At 33.5% G+C, this 15666-nt stretch overlaps 1 protein-coding gene across 2 annotated transcripts in view; it reads left to right on the forward strand.

Moving 5' to 3' along the window:
* Positions 1-15666, forward strand: part of NBEA (neurobeachin) — a 672481-nt gene that overhangs the window by 423691 nt on the left and 233124 nt on the right. For both annotated transcript variants that reach the window (XM_055317362.1, XM_055317363.1), the window contains exon 38: positions 9682-9806. In XM_055317362.1, coding sequence (XP_055173337.1) covers positions 9682-9806 — 125 coding nt within the window. The remainder of the gene's footprint in view (positions 1-9681; positions 9807-15666) is intronic.

Consider the following 15666-nt stretch of genomic DNA (forward strand, 5'->3'; position numbering starts at 1 on the left):
GTTATATGACACAGAGATTCAAAAAGTCTGAATGTTATGCTATACTCACCACAAATGTAGCTACCATCTGTCACCATAAAACACTACTACAGTACCATTGACTATATTCCCTAGGCTGTACCTTTTAACCCTGTAACTTATTCATTGCATAACTGGAAGCCTGTATCCCCTAGTCCCCTTCACCCATTTTGCCCCCAATACCTTCTCCCCTCTGGCAACCATCAGTTTATTCTCTGTATTTATGGGTCTATTTTTGCATTTTGTTTTCTTGCTTATTCATTTGTTTTTTAGATTCCACATAAAGTAAAAATCATATGGCATTTGTCTCTGTTTGATTTATTTCACTTAACGTAATACCCTTTGGGTCCATCCATGTTATCACACATGGCAAAATCTCATTTTTTTTATGACTGAGTAATATTCTGGCATGCACACGCTATATCTTCTTTATCCATTCATCCATCAATGGACATGGATTACTTCCTTATCTTGGCCAATGTAAGTAATGCTGCAGTAAACACAGGGATGCATATGTCTTTTTGAATTACTGTTTTCATTTCCTTTTGGCAGATACCCAGCAGTGGAATTACTGGATCATATGGTAGTTCTATTTTTAATTTTTGAGGACCCTCCATACTCTTTTTCACAGTGGCTGCACCAGTTTGCATTCCCACCAATAGTGCCTGAGGGTTCCTTTTTCTCCATGTTCTCACCAACATTTGTTATTTCTTGTCTTTTGATGCTAACCGTTCTGACAGATGTGATATCTCATTGTAATTTTGATTTGCATTTTCCGTGATGATTAGTAGTGTTAAACATCTTTACTTGTGTGTTGGCCATCTGAATGTCTTCTTTGGAAAAATGTCTATTCGGTTCTTCTGCCCATTTTCTAATTGGGTTATTGATGGGTTTTGGTGTTGAGTTGTCCAAGTTCTTTATATATTTTGGTCAGTATACCCCTTATTGGATATATCATTTGCAAATATCTTTTTCCATTTAGTAGGTTGACTTTTCATTTTGTTGATGGTTTCCTTTGCTGTGCAAAAGCTTTTTATTTTGGTGTATTCTCAAGAGTTAATTTTTTGCTTTTGTTTCCCTTGCCAGAGGGCAGGTATCTTTAAAAAAATGTTGCTAGACCAATGTCAAGAGTTTACTGCCTATGTTTTCTTTTAGGATTTTTTTTTTTTTTTTAGGATTTCAGATCTTGCTTTTAGGTCTTTAAATCACTTTGAGTTTATTTTTGTGTATACCATAAGAAAGTAGTCTACTTTCATTACACTGAGATTTTTAATGGAAGGAGTGATAGAGGAACAATTTAGTTAAGGAGTCTACAGAATTGTGCATTGATGAATTTCAGTGGGAAAACAGTGAAGAACATGTAAATGAGAATAAAAGGAAAGGACTATACATATATTATGTAGGTTTTGCTACTAGAATATATCTTCAGCACCATGAACATTGCCTAACATGGATAAATGATAAGTTAAATACCCTCTTGAATGAAAACATTGAAGAAGGGAAGAAGTTAATAGGAATTTGTAAAGAAAACAGAGCGATGATCTCCTAAATTGGTAACCTGCCACAGATATAATGGTTTTAGAATATAAGCCTTTTGTAAGCATATCATTATACCAATGGAAGCACCTCTACCAACTCTTCACTTGCTGGTAAACAGTATTGTCCATCAGAAAAAAAATGGACACACAAGGAGAGAATGATTTATATACTCTATACTCTTTACAAGATTTCTAAACAATTTTGGATCAGAAACTGTTCTGAGAAAATTTGAAACCATGGACCTCTTTTCTCAAAATACATATGTACATATCCCAAAAAAATTTGCATGCCATTTCAGGAGTTTTGTGGACACCTAGAAACCCTGCATGGATTAGTGATGAGTAAATCACTACATATTTCTTTCTAATAATGGGAACACTAGATATTAAGTAATATAAGAGAGCAGATTTCAGAAATTTCAAGAAAATAGGTACAAGTCTCATGACCAGAAATTCAACAAAGAAAAAACTTCCAGTATTTATAAGAGATTTTAAAACTATAATTGTGAAAATACAATAGAGAAATGCCAACAAAAAAGAAACCATCATGAGTGAAAAACACGTACAAGGAAAAAAAAAACAGTGAAGAGGAAGCTGGGTGCAAAGGAACAAACACAAAACTATGAGATAAAAGTCAGAAAGACTAAAACCCAGAATAGGTAGTGGTGTAGTCTACAAAACTAATCATAAGTCCTCCATCGGGTTTCCTAGTGGCAGGAAAAAGACTTTCTTCCTCTGCATTGACCTAGGAGTCCACTGAAGGTGCAAAACACTGCTATTCCTTTTATACAGAGTATGCAGCTTGTCTATATAATCAATCTGCTTCTGGTTCCACTGTTTCTGGTTCTTCATCCTCTTTTACACCATCTGCGTTCTCCTCCAGGAACATGGCTTTTTCCAGATTATATGAGGCCAAAGCCATAGAGGTGCTTATTCTGGTCTCTTGTTGAGTTTTCTTGGATCAGTGTAACTTGCACATTTTTAGGGACCTCGTTTGTGTTAGGATTTTCAGACTCATCAGAAGGGAACATCTATAAAAGAAACCAGTGTATTTTTTGCTAATGTTGACTATCTCTCAGTAAGTGATTACATTTTAAGAAAAGAAAGTGAGGGGAAAAGTCCTCTTTTCTGCGAGGGTTGGACAGGGGAGGGAAAGAAGACCCAGAGAGGTGGAGAAACTAGAAAGCTACTTCGTGCCACACTATTGTGGATTCACAACGAGGACAAGGAAGGTGTTGCTGGAACATTTCACGAGTTCAGAGGTACCATTCCCATCACAGTCTAGGTAAGGTTACCCATGGGATTGGCCTGTTGTCAAGAACTAATTTTAGATGATCCAAAGAAAGCACAACTTCCAATACCTACTGTTATTTCATCAGTTGTAGTTATCAATAGTTTGTCTTACTTTCCTGCTGAATAGTATTCCATAGTATGGATGTACCACATTTGTTTAACCATTTACCTGTTTGTTTGTTTTTTTTAACCATTTACCTGTTGAAGGATATTGGGTTGTTTCCATTTTGAGGGTATTACAAACAAAGCTGCCATAAACATTGACATACATGTTTTTCTGTGAACATAAGCTTTCATTTTTCTAGGATAAATGTCCCATCAGTACAATTACTGGGTCAAATGATAATTGCATGTTTAGTCTTTTAAGATTACTGTTTTCCATAGTAACTATTCTATTTTACATTCTTGCCAGCAAATAAATGAGTGATCCAGCTTCTCTGTATTTTTACCAGCATTTTCTGTTGTCACTTTGTTTTATTTTAGCAATTCTGATAGGTGTATAGTTATATTTCATGTGGTTTTAATTTGCCTATCCTTAATGGATGATGATATTGAACACCTTTTCATGTGTGTATTTGCCATCTGTATATCTTTTTCAGTGAAATGTCTCTTCATATCTTTTGCATATGTCCTAATTGTATAGTTGGCTTTTTTTTTTTTTTTTTTTGCTGTTGGGTTTTGAAGATTTTTCACATATTCTAGATTTTAGTTCTTTGTCAGATATGTGGTTCGCAGATACTTTGACCTACTCTTTTCATCTTCTTAATATGTTCTTTTGGAGAGCAGTTGTTTTTAATTTCTATTTAGTCTACTTTATCAATTTTTCCTTCCCAGGCTTAAGCTTTTGGTGTCCAGTCTACAAACGCTATACCCTTATACAAAGATTTTTTTCCTTTTCCCTCCAAATTTTTGTACTTTTAAAACTATTTGTGTTTCTGAGCCATCTTGAGTTAATTTTTTTACACGATGAGATTTAGGTCAGGGTTTTTTGTCTCTTGTTTGAATTTTTTTGAGAGAGGGGTATCATTTTTCTTTTTGCCTGTGGATGTTTGATTGCTCCAGTGCAGTTCATTGGGTATCGGTAATCTGTCTTTCTTTTTCCTTTGTCAGTTTTATTGGTATTTTTTAAAAATCAGCTCTTTGTTGCATTGACTTTTCTCTATTGTTTTTATGTTTCATATTTCATTGATTCCTACTTTTATCTTTATTATTTCCTTCCTCTGCTTGCTTTGCTATTATTTTTCTATGTTCTCAAATTGGGAGTTTAGAGTATTGAATTAAGATTTTTCATTTTTTCTAATATATGTATTTGTACTTTAAATTGTCCTATTGTTACTATTTTAGCCATGTCCCACAAACTTTGATATATTTATTGAAGTTTTTATTCAACTCATTTTTTTTTTTTTGTTTTCCCTTGAGAATTCTTTTTGACTCATGGGTTTTTTAGTAGTGTGTTGCTTTAGCTTCCAAGTGTTTAGAGAATTTTTTCTATTGTCTTTCTGTTATTGATGTCTATCTTTATTCCTTTTTTGTAGGAGAGTACATTGTATCATTTCAGTTCTTCTGAATTTGTTAGATGTGTGTTGTGGCCCAAGATATTGTCTATCTAGGTAATGTAGGTGATAGAAATTCCATAGACGCTTGAAAACAATGTGTATTCTGCTGTTAGTTGGAGAGTTCTAAAAATGTTGATTGGTGTTAGTATTGTGTTCTTCTGTATCTGTGCTGATCTTCTGACTAAGTGGTCTATCAGTTGCTAAAAAGAAGGGTGTATATACTTCACACCATAGCTATGTATTTGTCTGTCTCTTTCAGTGTACCAGTTTTTGCTTGACTTGTTTTGCAGCTCTGTTGTTTAGCACATACACATTTGGGATTGGTGTCTAATTGGTAGTTTGGCCCTTCTGTCTTTACATAAGGTCCTTCTTTGTCTCTAGTAATTTTATTTTCTCTGTAGTATGTATTTATCTGATATTAATATAACCATTCCTGCTTTTCCTTTAATTAATGATTGAATGATAGGTCTTTTTTATTCTTTTACTTTCCACCTGGCTGTATTATTTATATTTGAAGTTGGTTTCTTATAAACAGAATTCTTTTAAAAACATTATTACTTATTTTTTGTTTGTTCTCCTTGTTTTTTATTGCTCTGTTTTTTTCTGTCTTCCTGTGGGATATTTGAACATTTTTTGGAATTCCATTTTGATTTATCCATAGTTTTTTTTAGTATGTCTCTTTATATAGCTTTCTTAGTGATTGTATATGTGTTTTATCACAGTCTACTGGTGGTATCATTTTACCAGTCTAAATGAAGTATAGAATCTTTACTTCTTTACATTCCTTTACTCTCCCCCATTTATTGTGTATCTGTCTTAAATATTACCTCTACACACACTTAGAACTACAGAAGTGTTAAAATTTTTGCTTCAATGGTAAAGCATAATTTAGGACACTCATGAGGAAAAGGAATATTTCCTCAGATTTTGCTTATCATGTTCTTTCTTCCTTCCTAGTGTTCCAGTGTTTCTTTTATTGCTTGCTTTGTGTTTATAAGACTGCCTGTAGCCATTTTTTAGACTTCCTTTGTGTTTATAAGACTGCCGTTAGCCATTTTTAGACTAGCTCCAATGGCAACAAATACTTCATTTTCCTTCATCTGAAAAATCTTTATTTTTTATTCCTGAAGGATATTTTCATAGGTTGTAGGAGACTGAGTTGACAATTCTTTTTTTCAGCACATAAAATACTTGGCCATTTCTTCTGGCCACCACAGCTTTTGATGTAAAATATGCTGTCGTTCTAATTGTTTATATCTGTAGGTGAGATGTCATTTTTCTCTGGCTACTTTGTAGATTTTTTTCTTTGTCCTTTGTTTTCAGATGTTTAATCATGATGTGTCTTGGCATAAATTTCTTCGGGTTTGTTATGTATGGAGTTTAGTCAGCTTCTTTAAATCTGTACATTATACTTTTTGGCCAGATTTGTAAAGTATTCAGCCATTATTATTTAGGAACTATTTCAGACCTGCTCTCTTTCCTTCCAGAACTCCAATGACGAAATGTGTTAGATGCTATAATCTATACATTCCCGCAGCTTTGTTCATTTTTTTCAGTCCATTTTCTCTGTTATTCAGATTGAGCAATATCTATTGTTCTATCTGCGATATAACTAATTTTTCCTTCTATCCCTTCCATTCTGCTGTGGAGCTCATCCACTGAGCTTTTTATTTTGGTTGTTATCTTTGTCAGTTCTAAAATACCTACTTGATACTTTTTTACACCTTCTAATTTTTGCTCTAGATATGTTCATAATTGCCCAGTAAAGCATTTTTAAAATCATACATGGTTTAGAATCCTTTCTAGAGGGATGCCTGGGTGGCTCAGTGGTTAAGCATCTGCCTTCAGCTCAGGGCGTGATTCTGGAGTCCTGGGATCAAGTCCCTCATCAGGCTCCCTGCATGGAGCCTGCTTCTCCCTCTGCCTTTCTCTCTCCGTGTCTCTCATGATAAATAAATAAAATCTTTAAAAAAAAAAAGAAGAATCCTTTCCAGAAAATACTAACATCCATCACCTCAGCATTAGCATCTATGAATGACTTTTTACATTCTGTTTGAGATCCAGGTTCTTGCTATAATAAGTAACTTTAGATTGAAGCAGGATATTTTCTTATTCTTCTCTGAGATATTCTGTATCTTCTTTAAGCCTATTTTGGTTGACTTTCTCTGAAATTCATCCATTAGGAGAAATTGGGAAGTGTTGCATTTTTACTGCCAGGTGGAGGTAGAAATCTAGATTCTCCACTTGGACTCTGCTGATATTCAAAAAGTTAACAGCTTGTCATTACTGCCTAGCAGGGGTGGGAGTTCCAGTTCTTGTGTGGTGTCCACTAGTGGGGGCCAACTTAACTGGTATGGATCAATGGTGAAAGTCTTAATTCTTTACTAGGCCTCCCCGGATACCACCACAGTGGAGAGGAAGAAAGATACCTCATTACTGTCTAACTGGGCAGGGGGAAGGGGGAGAGATGGATTCCAGGCTCTCCACATGGTCTCCACTGACTTAGTGAGAGTAGGATACCTGTTACCAGTCAACAGAGATGAAAGTACTGGTTCCCTATTTGACCCTCTCTGATACCATCCCAGTAAGGATGTTAGGGTACCACATTATATCTTGATTATAGTTCAGATGTTGGCTTCTCACTTAAACTTTCTGGTGTGAGTAAGTAGGGCCACGGTTTCTCTGTGTCTAAAATAGTTGGGTAGGGACACCTGGGTGGCTCAGTGGTTGGGTGTCTGTCTGCCTTTGGCTCAGGGCATGATCCTGGGGTGCCAGGATGGAGTCCCACATCAGGCTTCCCACAGGGAGCCTGCTTCTCCCTCTGCCTCTCTCTGTGTGTCTTTCATGAATAAATAAATAAAATATTTTTAAAAATTAAAATAAAATAGTTGTCTAAACATTTTTTGTCTTGCTGAGCTGCATCTTTCCTGGTTCTTTGTCTAAAGAAACGGGGCTTTTGTTGGGGACTTTTTTTTAGTCTCTCTGGATTGCTAACTAACCTCTTTGCTTCAAAGTCTAGGATGCATGAGGAAAAAAGATAATCCTGAGAATACTATGTTGTTTCTTAGGCTCTGGAGTCTCTTGCCAGTCTGCCTTCTACTTTCCACCTTTTTTTTTTAAGATTTATTTATTTATTCATGATAGACATACAGAGAGAGAGACAGAGACAGAGACAGAGACAGAGACAGAGACACAGGAGGAGGGAGAAGCAGGCTCCATGCAGGAGCCCAGCGTGGAACTCGATCCTGGGACTCCAGGATCGCACCCTGGGATGAAGGCAAGCACTAAACCGCTGAGCCACCCAGGGATCCCCTACTTTTGACCTTTAAGAGTCTTGTTATATTTGTCTTATATATAGTGTCCAGATTTTTTCAACAGTACTCAACAGGAGGAATATAGAAAAGTATGCGAATGGTAAGAAATTTGAGATAAAATTAGATCTGCCCTAATGAATTCAGAACTTGATTTTATCTTACGCTTAAGGAAAATCTTTATAGCAAGATTTTAGCAGGGTCTTTCATAAACCACTAGGATTAGTTTATATTTCTAAGGATAGAAATTGCCCTATTTTATTTCATTTTATTTTAACTTAAGAATTAATTGATTGATTGATTGATTGATTGATTTTTAGAGAGAGAGAGAACAGGAATGGAGGCAATGGGGAGAAGCAAAGGGAAAGAGAGAGAGAGACTCTCAAGCAGGCTTCAATTCATGCCAAGCATGAAGTCCAACACAGGCCTCCATCTTACAATGCTGACAGCATGTCCTGAGCTGAAATCAAGAGTTGAACACTTAACCAGCTGAGCCACTCAGGCACCCCAGAAATTGTCCTATTTTTTTTCCTATTTTAAATTAGTAACAGAAGCACTAATAACAATTTTTCTTAGGTAATCTTATTTTGACTAAAAAATAAAGTTGTAATAATTATTATATATAGAAAAACAAGTATGTTCAAATAAACTCCAAATGCTTGTAATTTTAATGTCCTTTTTATATATCCCTTACCTTGTATATTCTTTTACAATTAAGTGGTGGAAAACAAAATCATATAGTTACAAAATCCAAAATGTTTTTCAAAAATAAATTATTGTTCTCAGTGACTATTCATGTCTATATATCTCTAAAGTACCAATTTGTATAATTCATTGCATATATATTTAAAACAGTGTATAGAAAATGGTATGTTCTGGCATTGCACTAGAGATATAATGATGAGCAAAACACACACAGTTCCTGCTTTAATCAAACATAGTATCTTTTTACAATCAAATAGCAAAATAAAAATGAAATCAAATCATCTATGAAAGCATTTTATATGTTTTTATGAATAGTGCTGCTCAGGAAAATTAGAATATTATCTCTTAAGTATATTACTCCAAATACTGTAGATAGAGAAAAACAGACTTCTCAAACAGTAGCATTTATCACCAGTGTTTATTGAAATTAAATTGAAAACAAAAATTATATCATGAAACATTCCACTGATATATTATGAACAAATTTCAATAGTTTCTGAAATATCTTGTGGATTTTTAATACTGGTTTAGAGCATAACATGGTGTAGGCAATGTTACCCAATGAAGGGTGTGATTGTTAATGGTTTATATTAGCTGAAAGTGGTAAAATCATCCAAGGACTCTGTTAGTGTTACAATAATAATTTACCAAGACAATTACCACATAGTGGAATTTTTTGCAGCTGTAATTCAGTATTATTAATAATGGATAAAATTGCACTTTTCTCAGGTTGCTGTGGGCAGCAGGGAATTATTTCAATGAATATTTCAGCACATTATTTTAATCATTGTTCCACCAAATCCAACTGGGCAATATTTTATGGTTCTTAATTCAGTCTACTAAGAAACCATGGTCATTAAATTGCAAACTATTTGTAGTGAGGTCTATCCTGTGATTTACAAGCCTTATTAAAAACAGTGTAAAAGAATGAAAACTGTGCCATTGATACTTGTAATTTGATGCTGCATTTGTTACTAAACTCCCCATTATTAATGTTTTTTAGTAGAAGGAAGAACATTGTAGAGAAAGCGGAACTGGGTATTACAATGCTTAAAATATGAGAATGTTACTATTTTAAGTTTTGGTCATTTGTATAGGAAACATATGTATGTAGACACAATTGTAAAATATATATATCTCAAAAATCATCTTGGTTTTCCATTGAGATCAAGAAAATAAAACTTTAATGTTATGTAAAAAATGTATTTCCCATTTTACATTGTTATTAATAGTGACTACTGTTTATTTACTCATTCCTAGTCAACTGCATGATTTCTGGCGCTTGGATTACTGGGAGGATGATCTTCGTCGAAGGAGACGGTTTGTTCGTAATGCATTTGGCTCCACTCATGCTGAAGCACTGCTCAAAGCGGCAGTAGAGTATGGTCAGTACCAATGCCTCTTACACAAAAATACTCTGGGTATGACAACTCTTTATGGTTGATAATTCATTTTTTTTACTAGCGTTTAAAATTGTCTACGTCATAAATCAAAAGTACCATGTACTGCTTTATCCTTCAGCATCATATAGGTGACACTTAATCAACCCAGTATTTCACCCATGATATATTTTAGACCTTTCAACTTCTTAATAGAGTACAGTGTCTATATAACTAGTTATTACCCACATCCGTCTCATACAGCCTAAAACAAGAGTAAAGCTTTGGTGACCAAGATGCAAGGTATAAAAAATATATACAACTGTAACTGAATACTCAGACTTAAATATTTTCCTGTATAATTTGTATATGTGTACACACACACTCATGCATACTATGTGAATATTACATATATATGTGAAATATATACACGTATGTTTAGCATTTCTACTTGTATATATACATACACATGTTTGTGTATTTAACTAAAACAAATGTCTTATTAATAATCTCATTACATGACATTCTCTATTTTACTATTATACTATTCCTTTCAATCTAAAATAATAATAATAACAATAAATCCTGCTATAATATGTCTAAGTTCCCAGTCCTCCATTGGGTTGCAAATAAAGTTTAAAAAAGACCATCTCACATTAAAGATATTACCAATATCATACTACAGTAGAACTATACCCTAAATTGTCCTTTAAGAAATGTATAATAAATAGAAAATATCAAAATATTTTGTGATTTAATGAAAATACTGCTATATTAAATATCTGTCTGCCAATAAGTATAATAGGACTATTTTATCCCTTTTTAAGTGCTCTAACAGGTTTAAGTGTGATTTATCATCTCAAAATTTTATAAACTCTGTACACTCAGAAAATACCATTAGTGAACACTATTTATACATTTTTGTTATTAACCACTTTTATTCTTAAAATACTTGTGTTATATTCTCATGTTAATTTTCATTTACTTGAGTATAAGTCAGCCATATGTTTTAAAATTTACCATAGTTTATAATATTCATAACTATTCATGTTCTTGATGGATTAAACAGAGAAAATACTTAATCCTGATAAAAAGAAAATGTGCAAAGCTTTTAAAATTTGTTGTGCAAATAGACTGTGAATTGATATAACTAAGTAAGACTCAAACATAATTAAAGACATAAGGATTTCATATGAAGCTATTACGCCTAAGATAAAAGTTACAACATAAATTTACATAGAAAAAAATTAACTGAAAGAAAGAAAATGCTAGAAAAAAACCTTAGAGTTGACCAGTACTATAGGGGATTTCTTTAATCAACAAGAGAATCCACCTATGGGATTTGGGCAACTAAGGATTTAAACTTGAGTTGAAGTATTATTTTTATGCTTAAAATGAGGTGTTATCTTTATGCTCTGTAGAAGAGATTTTACTTAAAATCTACTTAAAGTGCCATACTTTATAACATGACCTTAAAATTATTAAAATTTCATTTCATATACCCAGTAATTTAGACTTTTAACCAACTTATTCCAATGCATGCCATTTGAAAACAGAAATATCTAAGACAATTTGTAACAGACTTAGGCTAAATTGACATAATTAGTGATACTGAATTGTCAATGGATTAATTATATAGGATCTACATTATACTGTATTCAGCATTCTATAGGTTGCTTTTAAAGAGTCTCTTAGAAAAAAATATTTTGGTTCTCTGTAAAAGTGGATACTTTGTTTAATTTATAAAATATCTCTTTTATTAAACCATTGTTAAAATGTCAGAAACAAATTTTAAAATCTTTTACCTTAAAATCTTTTAAGACATCTGATAGAATATTCAAAATATGTAGCAGTTTATAAATTTTAAATACTGGATCACCATCATCAATATTCAGAACTTACTATCTCTCTTGAGTTGGGTTCTTTTATACAAGGAAAGAAAGGTATGTTGTTATTTTATTCATATTTAGAACAAAGACCGTATGTATGCCATAAAATATTCAGGAAAGCTATATGGTACCTATACAAGAGTTATTGTCAGGTCGTTCTCAGGATTAAGGTCATGTAATGGAAGACAAAGGAGAACAAAACAATTGTGCCTCAAGAGCATACCCCTTCAATCTTCATCACAGTTCACATCAGTGGATTTTTGGAACCATGTAGAGAGTAGGGAATAAAACATGGATGATTGTGAAGAATGAGTAGGAAAGTACTCCCTGGTGTGATCTTTTTATAGAAATAGGAGGCAGGGCGCTGGGGTGGCTCAGTTGGTTAAGGGTCCAACTTTTGATTTTGGCTCAGGTCATGATCTCAGAGTCGTGGGATTGAGCCCCACATGGGGCTCTGCACTCAGCAGGGAGTCTTCTTGAGATTCTCTCTCCTTCTGCCTCTGTCCCTCCCTCCATCTTTCTCCCTCTGCTCAAATAAATAAATCTTTAAAAAAAGAAAAGAAAAGAAATAGAAGGAGGAATTACAAACTGCCAAGAGAAAAATGTAGTATTGAATCATCCTCCAAACTTATAATTTGCCTCCTAACCTATATATAAATTAATTTCTTCAGAAGAAATAGGATGTAAATATCAGTAATTATTACAAAGCCCGTCATCCAATAAAATAAATGTTAAAAACCTTAATTGAAAAAATATTTGTGTGTTTTAAATAAAGCTTTTGTATCACATATTGCTAGAAGATCCATATAAAAGTCAGAAATTCAGCCCATCATCTAGCCACTGTGCCTGCCATTTTTAAACATGTAAATGTGTTTAAGTGTCAAAGTCTAGCAGTGTGTAGACTAACATCCAAATGATTGAACTCTTTCATTTGTGTAGATATAGACAAGGTATATTTATTGTACAAACCTTCACATTTTGAGAGGGCTCCTAGGACAAATTGAAATTCATTGTGTTCCTTCCTCTGTTAAATAATCACACTATTTCAATCTCCCTATACATTCTACCTTGAAAGTTAGGCATTTAATGTTTAGGAACTGTGCTATAATCTTTCCTTTAGAATAATTTTGTATTCATCTACGTTGTGGCAACAAAATTCTTTTAGGGACAGAAGGATATTTAATAAATGGACCTTTTGATATGGCTGGAAGTGTTTGAGTCAGTGATCAAAGTTTTCAGAATTTTAAACAAATTGTACACACTGAGGAAATAACTTTAAATTACTTAAACAGGGAATATTTACATGGCCATCAAACCAGTCCCTGAGATTTGAACACTGGTCAGGTTGTTCCTATGGTATACTAAGTTTCAAGATTTGAGCCTATATTCATGTAATAGAACTGAAACTGAATTAGTAGACATGGTATTTTATTTAAAATATTTATATCACTTGATTTTTCCCTAAATTCAAACATTTAGATTAAATTATAGTTAAACTCTCACATGATGGGCAGGGACACTTATCCATAATTTGGACATTCTTTTCAGACAATTTATGTGAAGCCACAAGGCAGATATATTGACAGTGCTTTCTTTTATATGAGCAAATAATCAGAATTAAATATATTTTCAAAAAGACACAAAGGATAATAATTTTGTTTCATACTGACTTTGAAAAGCTTTCCCTTCAATTTCATTATTAAAACTTTTGGTTGACCTTTTTCTGTTGGAAAACATCCTTAATACTGATGGAGTTTTTCATGCTTCTTAGTAATACTAATGAGTTGAATAATTTATGAGGTTGTCATGTGCAAAAGATTTGGTGTGATTTGATGTACTTTCAGCCTTGGTGTTGGAATATGATTAATAAAAACCTAGAGGCATGTGATTTTCCTGATGTTTAATGTTCTAATTGTGTATGTATTAAATATGTTATGTAGGTGTTTTCTAATTGTAAAATTTCATGTAAGTGCAAATTTAACCAATCACTAGGAACTTTATAGATCATAAGGGAGAATATAAGGAAAATATTTTAAAACTCATAAATTCATCTTCTGACCTGCAAGGTGTTCTTCAGGGCAAATTAGCTAATGAGGAAATGATTGAAGAGGGAGGGTTTGTATATTGTTTATACGTTTAAATAAAAGCTAGACTAGTTAACTTCTGGTGCATTTCTGGTGCTTAAAGATTATGCTGGCAAAAAATAGTGCAAAATCTTAATAAGTTTGGTTGTTTTTGTTGACTGTCAATTATCATTTAGGACTCTGTTTCCCTTCCATAAAATTATAGTGGAACAATGTTTCATCAAAGCCTAAGTTTTTGCAAGTTCCCCCATGTTTGTGATCAAAGACATCATCTTAAATAGGTCTGATCAGGCATCACAGAAGAGGGCAGGATGCTTCAGCTGGAAGGAAAAAAAAACATGGAGCAAAGATGACAAAGTTAATCAGTCATTTCTTTGGCAATAAATAATAAGATATGCTGAGAACTGCAAATGAGAATATCCTTAGGTTCCTCAGAGATGTGTCTGCTTAACACCTGATTTATCTAAGCTTGTGAAGCCATCAAGATATGACCTTGATGAATAAAAAGCACCTCTGTAATGAATCTGGAATTAAATTAGTTTTGATGGTATATGCATGGCTACAGTAACGTAATACTTGCAGAAATAAGGAAACTGCTGAGAATAAAAAGTACTAATGCATCTATAAAAATTGTTAAGAAGCTAATTATCTGACTTCTCTTTTAAGAGTTTACATATTTGAGAAATATGATTTAATTTTTTTTACTTAATAACGTGTTTGCCTTATGTAAAAACACTAGTAAACATCTTCTTACTGTTCATCAATAACTCCATTTTAACTGGCATATTATTAACTGATGCTCCATGTCTGGAATGAACTAGGTGATCTGATTATGTGTAAAATAATCCACTGAAAAGTTAATGATATAAACTCTTCTAAAAGAGAGGGAGAAAAAGAAATGCAGGGAGCCGTCTTTTAGCTCTTTTTGGTGCCAGCTTCTTATTTTAATATCATATGATTGTCTAACCCTCTGGTTCTTTTTTTTAAAGATTTAATTTTTTTATTCATTTAATACAGAGAGAGAGCAGGTGAAAGCATGAGCAGGAGGGAGCAGTCAGAAGGAGACGCAGACTCTTAAAAGCAAGAGCATTATTGAAAATGTCCCCACTTTCAAGCTTAACTGTTAAATTTTGGCTTACTCTTGTAGCCTATGAAGTTATGTAATCCATAAAGACATACCAGTACAGATGAATTTCATGTCATTTACAGCATACATTTCCTGTGTCATTTAAAAAATGTATTTTAAAATGCTCTGTGTGTTTTTAAAAATGCTCTAAATAACCTATATCAGGACCATCTCATAGCTATTACATTCTTTTAATAATTAAAGAGAAATTTTTGTTAATTTTTTTCTTTCAGTCTCTGAGCCAGTTCCTTATCTAGCCAAAATATCTCCTACTCCCATTTCTGGGGGTATTAAAGTAAACTTTCCACACTGAATTGTGTGACAGGCTTTTCAAAGAAAAACCTCCCCCAGGAGGTTCATCATTCCCCCAGGTTGATGCCACCCACTGCAAGGGGAAGTGTGCCCACCCTCTCAGCCCTCTTTTAAGTTGTTTGAGTCATCTTTACTTTCATTCCCAGGATTGCCAAAACTTTCTTCCTTCCATTCTGCTACTTATCTGCCCTCTACTCCTCTTGAGTCATGACACAAGTTTTCTTTAGTTCTTTTCCCTTTCCTTCCTTCCTTCCGAGAAACATGCTCGTTGTAGAAAATCTAGAAAGTGCCAGAAAAGTACAGAGTGGGGATGAAAGTCACTTATAGCCATGTAAAGTAGCTGCCTTTGCTGTTTTTGATGGACTTATTTCATGCTAGTCTTCTTCTAAGTGCACTTTAACACAGGAGCCAAACCCTATGCTGTGTACTCAAATAATCACAAAGATGAATAATGC

Source organism: Nyctereutes procyonoides, unplaced genomic scaffold (assembly GCF_905146905.1).
Source record: "Nyctereutes procyonoides isolate TBG_1078 unplaced genomic scaffold, NYPRO_anot_genome, whole genome shotgun sequence".
Classification (NCBI taxonomy): Eukaryota; Metazoa; Chordata; class Mammalia; order Carnivora; family Canidae; genus Nyctereutes; species Nyctereutes procyonoides.